The sequence below is a fragment of the Pygocentrus nattereri genome, chromosome 19, assembly GCF_015220715.1.
Source record: "Pygocentrus nattereri isolate fPygNat1 chromosome 19, fPygNat1.pri, whole genome shotgun sequence".
NCBI lineage: Eukaryota > Metazoa > Chordata > Actinopteri > Characiformes > Serrasalmidae > Pygocentrus > Pygocentrus nattereri.
Window position 1 is genome coordinate 23,932,714 of NC_051229.1, and position 12,723 is coordinate 23,945,436.

The window sequence follows — 12,723 nt, forward strand, 5'->3', positions numbered from 1 at the left end:
CTGCAGACCCACAAGAAAAGACTGCAACTACACTGGGTTGCAATGATTAGCTACACACCAGTGAGGAAACATTCTCTAGCAACACGTTTTGAAGAGGTGATTCAGGTCCATGGGTCACTGCCAAAGCTAATCTGGGCATGGATGCCACACCCTGCCCCTCACCCTTAAATGGTGCAGCCATGTTTTTTAAACTACAGACTTCCAATATGCTACAGGGAAGACCACTGTTCCTGCGGTCATCATGACAAATGAACCTAGAACAGCCAAGACTGCTGGGATGGGCAGCTGGCAAAAGAAGCTAGGTCTGATAACTGTTTGACTCAAGTTAAGTGCTGCTTTAAAATGTGTAACAGCTGCAGTGTCTCACTGTTCTCATCATTCCATCTTTAGGAGGTGGTGGAACACCAAGGTGAAGGAACACTGAGATTCAGGGTGGTTCTACAGGTGTAAGAAGCACAGGTTATTATGGGTTGGTCTCAGTTACTCTATAAGAAGCCATGAGAATCTAAGCTTGTAGCTGGAGCTTAACCCAGCAGTCACTGGGTATAAGGCAGGACACTGCATAGATCACCAGTCCATCGCAGGGCATAATGATTAGCCTCTAGCACTAGTGAACCCATTCCATGAAATCTTCAGTACATGAAGGAATCAATACTCACATCAAAAATGGTTGTATGTATGTCAGCCCCAACTGTACACTAAAAACTATTCTAATATCTTCTGTATAAATGAGGTGCAAATAAACACAGACAGTTAAATTAATTCAAAAACTTAATGCAGAGTGAAAAAAGAGACCTCGCAGAGATTCTCTGAATCTTTACTGGAATGTGAAACACAGGAAATTCCATCATACTCCAAACTTATACAAGTACACGTGCACATTCAACAACACATAACATGTATAATAACAGTTGCTACACAAGCTGCCACAATGGACATTAGTAACAATAAAAATACAGTAAGATAAGTGATGCACTGATGGAATGAATGAAGGGCAAAGTGAATACAGAATGCCAGTGATATTTACAGACTCTAGTCAGTGTTTGTGACTGGCTATCATGACTGCTGAGTATCTGAACAGGGATAAGGGTTATTTAAACTGGAGATAAATTATTCACTGCATGACTAAGTTTGACAGCCACAATGTAACTTCTGCGAGAGAAAAAAAAAACTGAGCAAACCACATTGAACACATCAAGCAGACTGAGATGACCAGGTGATTATGGACTCACTGAACTGAGCATCCTGAACTACTAAAGTCACAGACCTGATTTCCATGAATCACCAAATTATTATATTAAGTTCCAAAATACCCATTTGTCCTCAATTGACTGTTCCCAGCAAAATGTCTATATGGTCAGCCAAGTGTAAGAGCAGAAAATGGCTACTGGCCAATGGTACTGTCCATTCTGCTGTCATGGATTGATAAGGAACTAAGTATCATCCTAGGAGCTACCAACTAGGTTTGGTGTGACTGATCATCATGGATTTAGAAGTCTATGCTGAGTTGAATCTTGTGTTCGAACACTGCAATGACGAGCATAATGCCAAAACCCAGCAGTATGCCAGCATTCTGCAGGACAAAGAACCCATAGTGACTGAACCCTGCCTCACTGGCATTGTTATGCAGCATCTCCGGGACCTACACAGAAATTACAAACAAGCCTGTGAGATTTGCTTTGCAACAAATATTTTATAGATGAATAAATGCAAAATGTTGACTCACCATGTCCACCAGTGCGACGTACAGGAAGAGTCCAGCTGTAAGAGCAAAGATCCACATGGCTACATTCTCTGCATAGTGGCCAATCAGAATCCCCGTAATCATCCCCAGGTAGCCCATTAGGGCTGAGAGTAGGTTATAGAGAATTGCCTGTTTCACAGTCATCCCAGCCTTAAGCAAGACCGCAAAATCACCTAAACAGAGGGAGAACGGTTATCATCTCTTTATGTGTTCTCCAATACAACAGTGAAGTTTTGTGCCGGTTTTATTGTTAAAACCCAAGTCAGACAAGCCATGGGCTCAACACTCACACAACTGCAGGGTTACAAACTGCATGTGCAAACACATGAGCTCAAAAGAGTTAACGATAATGACAAAGATGGACATTTACTCACCCAATTCATGAGGAAGCTCGTGGCAGAATACAGCAACTGATGTGCTGAGACCACTGGACAAACCTTCTGTAAATGCTGCTCCTGAAAAAACAGAAAAGGATTTTTAAAAGACATATGTTATGTTCTGTGATGTTGCATTTTATTTTTGCTATTTTTAAATTAGATTTTAAGTGTTTGTATAATTAAGACCTCTTAAATTAGTGTATACATCACAGTTTAGTGTTTTCTCTGCTCCCACTCCTACTCAACTTGGCAATTAAGTGATAAGTTGAATCAGACATGTTTACAGACATGAAAACTTATGGGTAGTGTAAGAGTTTATAAGTTCAGAAAACAATCCTCTGCAGTGGTGTCTGGTGGCATCATTTCAGTGATTTTAACATTCTGGTACACTCCAAGACTAAAATACATGGGTATATTGCTGTGGAACAGTTTCATTAATTGAGTTAAACAATTGTACCATTATTATTGTACTGTTTTCTACAACCCCAATTCCAATGAAGTTGGAACGTTGTGTAAAACACAAATAAAAACAGAATACGATGATTTGCAAATCCTTGTCAATCTATATTCAATTGAATACACTACAAAGACAAGATATTTAATGTTCAAACGGCTAAACATTGTTTTTTCCAAATATTCACTCATTTTGAATTTGATGCCTGCAACACGTTCCAAAGAAGTTGGGACAGGGGCAACAAAAGACTGGGAAAGTTGAGGAATGTTCAAAAAACACCTGTTTGGAACATTCCACAGGTGAACAGGTTAACTGGAAACAGGTGAGTCATGATTGGGTATAAAGAGGGCATCCCTGAAAGGCTCAGTCGTTCACAAGCAAGGATGGGGCGAGGTTCACCACTTTGTGAACAACTGCATGAGCAAATAGTCCAACAGTTTAAGAACAGTGTTTCTCAATGTGGATTTCATCATCTACAGTCCATAATATCATCAAAAGATTCAGAGAATCTGGAGAAATCTCTGCACGTAAGCAGCAAGGCAGAAAACCAACACTGAATGCCCGTGACCTTCGATCCCTCAGGCAGCACTGCATTAAAAACTGACATCATTCTGTAACGGATAATTACCACATGGGCTCAGGAACACTTCAGAAAACCATTGTCAGTGAACACAGTTCGTCGCTCCGTCTACAAGGGCAGGTTAAAACTCTGCCATGCAAAGCGAAGCCATATATCAACAACACCCAGAAATGCTGCCGGCTTCTCTGGGCCCGGGCTCATCTGAGATGGACTGACGCAAAGTGGAAAAGTGTCCTGTGGTCTGTCCACATTCCAAATTGTTTTGAATCATGGACGCCGTGTCCTCCGGGCCAAAGAGGAAAAGGACTGTCCGGATTGTTATCAGTGCAAAGTACAAAAGCCAGCATCTCTGATGGTATGGGGGTGTGTTAGTGCCCATGGCATGGGTAACTTGCACATCTGTGAAGGCACCATTAATGCTGAAAGGTACATACAGGTTTTGGAGCAACATATGCTGCCATCCAAGCAACATCTTTTTCAGGGACGTCCCTGCTTATTTCAGCAAGACAGTACCAAGCCCCATTCTGCACATGTTACAACAGCGTGGCTTCGTAGTAAAAGAGTGCAGGTACTAGACTGGCCTGCCTGCAGTCCAGACCTGTCTCCCATTGAAAATGTGTGGCGCATTATGAAGCGTAAAATGCGACAACAGAGACCCCGGACTGTTGAGCAAATGAAGTTGTACATCAAGCAAGAATGGGAAAGAATTCCACCTACAAAGCTTCAACATTTACGTGCCCTTATTGAGCATTGTTTAAAGGAAAGGTGATGTAACACAGTGGTAAACATGCCCCTGTCCCAACTTCTTTGGAATGTGTTGCAGGCATCAAATTCAAAATGAGTGAATATTTGCAAATAAAAACAATATAAATATCTTGTCTTTGTAGTGTATTCAGTTGAATATAGGTTGAAAAGGATTTGCAATTAATTGTATTTTGTTTTTATTTATGTTTTACACAACGTCCCAACTTCATTGGAATTGGGCTTGTATGTATTTTTAGGTGATTTTCATGACCACTTAACAATGCAATTTGAAGAAAGTAATTTAGCTCACAGCGGTTATAATAGTCCATAGAAATAATTGTGTTCCATGTCAATTTCAGACAAAAATGAAGTTATAGCTCTTTTTTTGTTGGCTACTGATAATTTATATATTAACCTTTTATGTTTCCCACCATTCAAAGGCTACTGAAGAAAGAAACAAAACTTTACTCATAAAATGCATGTCTATAATATTTTAAACACATTATTATCTTAGTTTTGACTGACCGATTAAAAATGAAATACTATATCTGTGGGTTCACAGATCATTAGAAGGGATTCATCAGAGGAGCAAGTTGAGTGTGAAGGTTGACCATCACTAAAGCTATGCTACAGCAATGAGCTTACATGGGTCTCTCAGTGTGAGGGTATATTACCTATTGCCAGTCCATCACTGAAGTTGTGCAGGCCGTCTCCCATGATAACCATCCAAGCAAGGGTGGCAACCCCAGCATGCTCAAAGTGCTGGACAGAGTATGACTGCGTGTGTCGATGTGTGTGAGTGTGCGGGTGATGATTCTGGGAGTGGTGGTGGTGCAAAATATGGTGGTAGTCATGATGATGATGGTGCTGTTCATCTGACTGGCCAACCGTGTCATGGAAGTGGGAATGGCACTTATTCTCACAGTCTTCATCTGTGTAGCAGCTTTGAGATAACATTACTTCCTCTTCCTCAGGTAAGCTGAGTCCACATGCATGCCTACCATTTGCCCCAGCGTCTGAAAGCGAAAAAGGAAAAGGAGGAAAGAAATATTTACATGCAGCTGCAAGTGGCAAAACACAATACACGAGGTCCAAGCACTCATCAGCATAATGAGGCTTAATATCCTTTGGTGTGGGTTACGTCATAAACATAACCTCCACATTTTGTGGTTCTACAACTTATGGTTTGGGGTCCAAGCAGAGTTGCAAGTAAATCAAATCAAATCAAAATTTATTTGTATAGCGCTTTTTACAACGGATGTTGTCACAAAGCAGCTTTACAGAATTTCAGAAAAGAAAAAGTATAACTGCCATAAGCTCTAACAGCACTATGAGGTCACTATGAGGCAGACAGAGTTTTCAAAAAAGCCTCCATTTATCATAATTTGTGATGAGAAATGTGTAAAGATGATGTTTGTCAAGTTTGAGTAAAAGTTACTTTTTGACTTTGGTATAGTAAGTTTAAACAAGTAAGTAAAAATATCTGACAAACCAATTCTGACATGATGCAATTACAAAGTTGTTCAACTTAGGAAGCTGAATGACAACACACCCATACTTATCTGTGGAATGAAGAAAATTACAACAACATGATTTTAAGACCTGTTTGAGAGAATAATTAGAATCCAATTTGATGTCCAGAAATGAAAAGGATAATGAGATATTTCACTGTTCAAAACATAGGTAGCGCCAGTTAGTGGTCAATTCACTTAATTTAATAGGGCAATAGAAAGTTCCATACCATTGAAGCTTAATCATGATTGCTCAATGTCAAGCTTATCAAATACATGCTGACATCTGATTGGCTAGAGGTGGCCCAATTTTCAAGCTATCAAATTTCAGCTATATCGGATGTACAGATGCCAAGAAACAGCTCATCAGTTACAACACCCTCTAACAATGGGCATGCAACAAAAAATGTATAGGTCATCTCAGAATCATGTGCCACATAACCATATCAAATGAAGCAATCTTCAGTTACTGTTTAAGTAAACTTTGTTCCAATGTGGAAGGGTTAATTAGCAAAACGGTGGTCATACTGTTTGGAAATATCAACATGTTGATAATTATCACACTTCAGACTCCCGAGAATAGTATAAAAGTTTTGTGAGGATCAAATGGGGGTTAGGGGAAAAAAAGTCATGTTTTAGGGAGAATCAGAATAAGAAGAAAAATCAAAGATTATTAAAAAAAAAACACACACAACTAAATCTAGTTTCAAAACTGGTACTGTGCAGTGTTTTGCAACATCTGGTTCATACACAAATTCATTGTTACACAAACACACACACATACCATCCAGGGGTTTAACATCATGGTCTTCTAGAGCTGGCAGTTTCTCTGACTCCAAAATTTCATTAGCCAAGTCTGCCCTTCTCTGCACCTGCATGCACACAAACACACATTTGCATTTTACACACATTTGCACATTATAATCTACCAAAATCCTACAGGCCTGAATTTGACCTTGAAGTCGAATAGTGATTGATGACTGTGTTGGTTAAAATATGTAGCATTACTGGCAACTAGGGCTGGTGATTTTTCAGCATTCTGACAACAAATCCAATTCTAATGAGGTATGTTTTAAATAAATTAACAAAAGGAAGAATAGTATACAATCACAATTTTGAGCAACTTGGATTCCTTGAAATACAAGGTGTGCTGTTAAAGGTGGTAAAATTTGTTCTGTTTGTTTTTTATGCTAGTGACTACATTTACATGCACATAATCTGATAACTGCAGTAAAACCAATGTTGGTAAAGTTTTGTTTGGCACCTTTAACAGCAATTCAGTAATCAGGGTCTACAGGAGTCTCTTAATAATCAGATTTATGAATTCAAAATGCACACCTCAACCGTTGCTTTTACTAGCCAATGAATTCCCTAAATAACCACAGCCCATGGCATATTAAGTTAGTGTTTACTGTTTCTCAGGCAGTGCAGGTGTAGAAAAAGGAAACAAATCTGAATAAGGATTTACAAACTCCAGTACTGAACGAAAATCCAGGTTTCTTTACATGATTTTGAGATATTCATTAGTGACTTTAATCTGGTGTACGAAATCCAAGTATGTTGCTTACATGACCAGTTGGATAACAGCTGAAATCAGATAATGATGGAATTATTAGCGCACCCTCACTGATATCAAGAGTGACTTACAATGGTAAGCAAATGCAAAGGTGAGTGTCTTACCATTCCTGACTGAACAAGGAATCATACACCAATCTCCTGCCTGTGGGGTGATGCTGGAATAAACATGCTATACAACCACTTTACATACTGTACTATCACTTGTCAATCACTTGTACTATCCATTGTGCTAATGAGACTTAACAAGCTCATAAACACAAGACAAGTCTTGGTCATGAGATTGCTATAAATGCTACAGCCTTTAGGAAACTTCAACTGCCTGGATAAAATGTGCATTAGGGTCGTCACAATAATAATCTTGCCTAATTTTCAAACACTATAAATACACTGTAATATACAGCCCTGTAATCAGCTCAATCCACATGTGTATTTGTCAGACCAGGTGTTTGTTTGTCTGACCTTCTGTTTTTTGTCTTTGTACATTTTTGCAAGGGTCAGGAAGTGCTCAATGAGGAACATGACGTAGACTCCGCCCAGCGCTGTCAGTCCTGTCCAAACAGGCTTCAAAGAATCCTCATCGTCTCCATGCAGACTGTGCTCCAAGCTCTCACTGGCCTCCTGGTGATGCTTGTGGTGACCCTGAGACTGATTTAAAAAAAAAAAAAAAAAGTCAATCAGAGACTCCAGACAGGGCTGCTGTATATACGTAAGCTTTGGAATGCAAAGGAACGTATGCAACACAGGTAATAAGTAGATTAGAACAGGAAACTGTGTGTAAATTATGTGTGTATCTTACATGTGGTATAAGGTGCAGGAAGGCGTCTCCACTAAGTGTGCCAACAGCAAGGGCAACCAAGAAGCTGAGCAGGAAGTTAAAGCAGACTCTGTTCATGAGTGGAATCAAGACCACGCCCACCAGAGCCAGCAAGCTGATTATAGTGATGGCGAGAAACCCACCAATCCAAGCTGCAACACATTAAATACACACATATGCAGTCACACACATACAGAGATATGACACACAGGCACATCTCTCTGGAATCTAGACTGTATTCAATACATCTCCTCATACACATGCTTAATACTCTTCTTATTTGCATGTATACATTACATACTTACCAATCTGAATGGGAGAACTCTTGTGTGTTTTGTCACTGGGTAGATGATGATGATGGTGGTGGTGGTGGTGGTGATGATGATCATCATGGTGCCAGTGATTTTTATAATCTGAAAGTGACATTTAAACCACCACATCTCTTAAACACACTATGTCATTACTGAGCATAAGATAGGCTTTATAAATAATTTGGACCATGTTCTAACCTGACTGGTTCTCAGGATGCAGAAGGCAGGACTTGGAATCAATCTGTGCAAGGAGGCCAGGGCAAAGGAAACTGAAGTCTCGTACAGAGAGGATAACTTCTTGGGACATGCCATGGGACTGCAAAATAGTAGTGGCATTCTGGCACTGAGAAAAAGAGATAAAAGAACAGATTTAGGTTTCTGAAACAATGGGGAAAAACTCAAGTGATCATCTATGTGATGCCAAATTCTGCACTTCCCATATGTTATCCCACTGATTATGTGGTTGAATAATACTACTATTCAACTATGAAACTTTGAGTGCTTCATTTTCTTGCCATGTATCTTGTTGCTTATTGTATTACACTGGAGCACTCTTAAAAAAAAAAAATGAAAAAAAAAAATAAATAAATAAACTTAAGACTTAAAACTTAGCAACATTGTAAATGAGGGGCACCCTCAATGTTCTCTGAGACTAAATAAAGGTTGATTGAAAACTTTAGAGAGTAAATACTATGAACTACTTGGTGATTACTATGAAAATAATACACAATTTTAAATGTTTTTATGTAGCTATGAAAGTGGAATAAAATGAAGATCCACTTAAAGGCCCTTAGGTTAAAGCAATACTCTGGCATTTTTCTCTGCATTTATATCATCTGCATTGTATTGTCGATTAACACATCTTTCAACACATTTCACTTTACAAAAATTCTCTTTAGCCAAAATATCTTGATATAGAAGCTAATCTGCAAGTACTGAAGCAACTGTACACTGCAGACATAGTATAGAGATTAGGCTGAGAAATGCAGGTGTATTCCTTTAAACTCCTTTGACCAGGAGCTCTGCTCTCTGTGGCACTGCAAGCTGTCTTTTTGTTTTTCTTTGTATTCCAGAGGAAAGCTCAGCAGAGACAGTGAGAACCAATACAGAGCAGGGAGTACTTAAATGGGGTTCTGAATCTCAGTTTTTCATCAGCAAGCATGTGTCCAAGCTAACATTGTTAAACGCAGCTGAAATGTAGTTTCTCTCTATGCCTTTGTCAGCAGCTAACTGTTTATATGTTGGCTATATTGAAATGTAGTTTCAGAGCACTTTCATACATGCATACACATAGTAATGACCATGATTTTGGCATGCTGTGGAGTTGTTTGGTGCAGGCTAATCTAACTTTTTCTTTCAGTCCATTCCGATCGATCTAAACACTCCATCTGTACATGGAGTGTACAACAGAAGTGTGGCCTGTCCAAGAGCATCGTTCTCAGCCTTCCAGGCGAACCTTGTTCAGTTCACTGCTCTGACACATTTTTAACTATGGTCTGCACCAAACAAATGAAATTCAACATCAGAGCATGTTTTTCTCTTCTTCTAGCAACACATGGCTGTTGTGCTGTTGAGATAACCTGTTTTTACAGATGCTTGTATCATTCTTGAAGCAAGTGATGCTGCCAATAATGACAGACAGGCATAAATGGCAAGCCATTTGAATAACAGGTTGGGTCATGAGCGGAGACCTTCACATGTTGTAATGTGTAAAATTCAAATGTTTTTTTGCAGGAACACATTTGATGGTACTAAAGGAGGCAAATGTGAAAGTAAATGAGCACCTGTATCCCTGCCAAATTTATAAACAATCAAAACTCCCACATGTGCAATGTTAAACTAAACTAAATGAATGGAAATAATACAAAATCACAAAAATCTTAAATATGGTGCAGACTTGTATTTATAGCAGGTATGTGCATGAGAATGTGTACCTCTTGACTGTAGTTAAGGCTGGTCTGGATATGATCATGCTCATGATCATCATGCTCATGGTTATCCAGGTGATGTGCGGACAAGTTCTCAGTCTGGTTAGAGTGTGTTGAATTAGACTGAGGGGAGTCAGCGTCCTGCATGAGGTTGTAGTTTGCACTGCGATTCGCTCTGCGGGACTTTGTGGCATAAGAGGGTGTGGTCAAAAGTGCAGTCGAGTCAGGAGCTCTCTTCATGTAAAGATTATGGTGAGCATCTGATTGGCTCTTCTTTCCAGAAACGGAATCAGAATGTATGTTGGGGGTGGAGTCACTCTTTTCAACATGAGAACCGTCACTCTCCTTCTTGCTGGACACTGAGTGCGTCTGTGTGGTGTGTTTATGTGCATGTGGGTGTAAGTGTGAATGTGAGTGTGTGTGATTGTGTTCATTTCCATGGTGCTGCACTACTACTTTCCTGATGCGGTCTAGCCCCACTCCCTCCAGCAGTCTTTGAAGACCAGCCAATGATATGCTGCCATTCTGTCCGTACTTCAGGAAGAGTGCATGCAGGTGCTGCTTCTGTGTCTGCTCTGCCAGCCGGATGTCTGTCTCCACTGCAACAGGGCCACAGTCAGCACTCGCTCCCACCGAGCACGCCCCAAACAGCACCAGTGATGTAACTGCCAGGAGGTGTGCCCAGGCAGGGGACATGGTCACCTACAGTAGATGAATTAATGAATATATTGGTATTATATTTATATATAATACAGCAACACCAATTCCTCCCCTTAAAGTTCTGACACCATAGTATGTAAAACTGGGGTCAACAGCAAAATTAAGAGTCAAATGTATGTGTAATAAAACTAGACAATCCCATTTGCCATTTCTCAGTCAGTTTTACTTTTGAATCATGACTTGTTCAATTTATCTATTGGTGTTAAAACAGTGTTCCTGGCCTGGAATATGGTGGGTACACCATACTAATGAACAAGTTAGTGTGACTAAGCAAACCAGAAACCTTCAAAACGGGAAGTCAGAGAATTCCCCTGAGCTGTAATTTGACTTAAGTAGAAATAGCAAAAACAAACAAACAAAAAGAAAATTTAAAAAGACTTGAGTAGGACTTTGAAAACTATCATGTCAACAACTTATCCAAAAAAAACTGTTTGTTAGATCATCTTCTTCCCTTTTTGATGCTTCTAATCTGAAAACAAAATGACAAGCTCTAACGTGAGAGGTGTGAGCATCAGCAAATCAGTCCAGACACTATCCAAAAAGAACCGAATGAAATTCAACGCACAAAAGAATTTTTGAAAGCGAACGACTAAAATGTAATGAAGTAGCACATCCCTTCCCGCATAAATGTACAGGAGTATCAGAAACGGAACTGAAATTACACGAGAAAGAAACAAATCCATGAACAGAAGTCAGTAAATGTAGCCTGGAACTCGGCCCGTCTGACTACATATGTAACGAGAACTAACTAATTTGGCATTACAGCATCTGGGCGAAGGGTCTGCAGTGCCATCTGGAGCACTCCTCGCGCACACACATCAACAACAGCACTACACAGTATAGTGTTTTCAGCTCATATAGAGCTCAACAGGACTGAATCTGATGTGCGCGAGACGAAAAAACGTATCGGTCACGTCACTACAATCATTATGAATCACGCAGTCATCCGCAAACGTTATTAGTGGGTTGTGTCATATCCACCATATGTTGAGCTTTTCTAGTGTAACGTGTCACTTCGGTATAAACGTAAGTGACAACACCCCGTTCTGAAGGTACGTTTAGTTTTAGTTCCTCTCACGGAATTTTATCTACTCTACATCAGTTAAATATCATGTCCTGCTCCACAAACTTCAAGTGAATCGACGAGTGTTAAGAAGCACGAAGAGCTGGCAAAGCAGCACAGCGCGCCTGTGTCTCACAGGACAAGGCCTGGTCGGTGAAACCTGCCGCTGTTCACTTTTCACAATAATAACACACGTGTGAAGAGCAGAGCTCGGACGTTACGATCAGCGGCGGCTTACCGGAGCGAGCGATGCTCAGCACGATCGAATCAAAGCGCCCTTTTTCCAACAGCGCTGCGCACAGCACACAACTCGCTTTGTCTTCGGCTCGTGTGCAAATACACGTCACCCCACAACCGGAAATCACGGGCGCATCCTAGTACTAGCGCACAAACTGACAAAAATCCTTTCTTTGATTCACTATCTTAACTTCTTCCCTTACAAATAACTATAAATACTCACCAGTCTGGCGGTTATAAGCTTCGCCTGCTGATATAATCCGCCAAAGGCTCTCGAATGAAAATACTGCTGAACTTCTTCGTTTTGTACTAAAAGCCACCAAAGTTGTGCTTATCGCCCCCTACAGAGAATGGATACAGTGACTGCGTCTTTTCGTCCAGGTCCTGCTGTATCAGTCAATGTTTACAAACAGATTTTCAGTTATCTTATAGTCTATGCACCCATTTAAAGTCAATGCGCTGTTTTCAGTTCACATATGACCTTCCTCTGAAGCTCTTGGGTCTTGGTGCTTCACAGTGTTGCTCAGTATGAGTCACAACGCAGTAACATCCTCTCCTCATCCAAGACGTTACCTCAGCGGCCCTGACAAATTCATGATTCAGCATGATTCAGATACTAGAAACAAATGATCATGTAAGCCTTGCTCATTTAGTCTACAACC

General features: G+C 40.2%; 1 protein-coding gene across 2 annotated transcripts; it reads right to left on the reverse strand.

The window, feature by feature from the left end:
* Positions 1-782: 782 nt before the first annotated feature.
* On the reverse strand, positions 783-12,409 carry slc39a6 (solute carrier family 39 member 6). Of its 2 annotated transcripts, none has more exons than XM_017699245.2 (11): positions 12,063-12,183; positions 10,048-10,743; positions 8,312-8,456; positions 8,108-8,215; positions 7,785-7,954; positions 7,448-7,633; positions 6,195-6,282; positions 4,574-4,915; positions 2,119-2,199; positions 1,727-1,917; positions 783-1,642 (listed from the first exon to the last, which is right to left on the reverse strand). In XM_017699245.2, the coding sequence occupies exons 2-11, from the start codon at positions 10,735-10,737 to the stop codon at positions 1,490-1,492; spliced, it is 2,154 nt and encodes a 717-aa protein (XP_017554734.1). In that variant the 5' UTR covers positions 10,738-10,743; positions 12,063-12,183; the 3' UTR covers positions 783-1,489. The 2 variants fall into 2 exon arrangements, with proteins under 2 accessions (XP_017554734.1, XP_017554733.1); XM_017699244.2 differs by lacking the exon at positions 12,063-12,183 and adding an exon at positions 12,285-12,409 and having other exon boundaries at positions 1,490-1,642.
* Between the last annotated feature and the right edge of the window lie 314 nt (positions 12,410-12,723).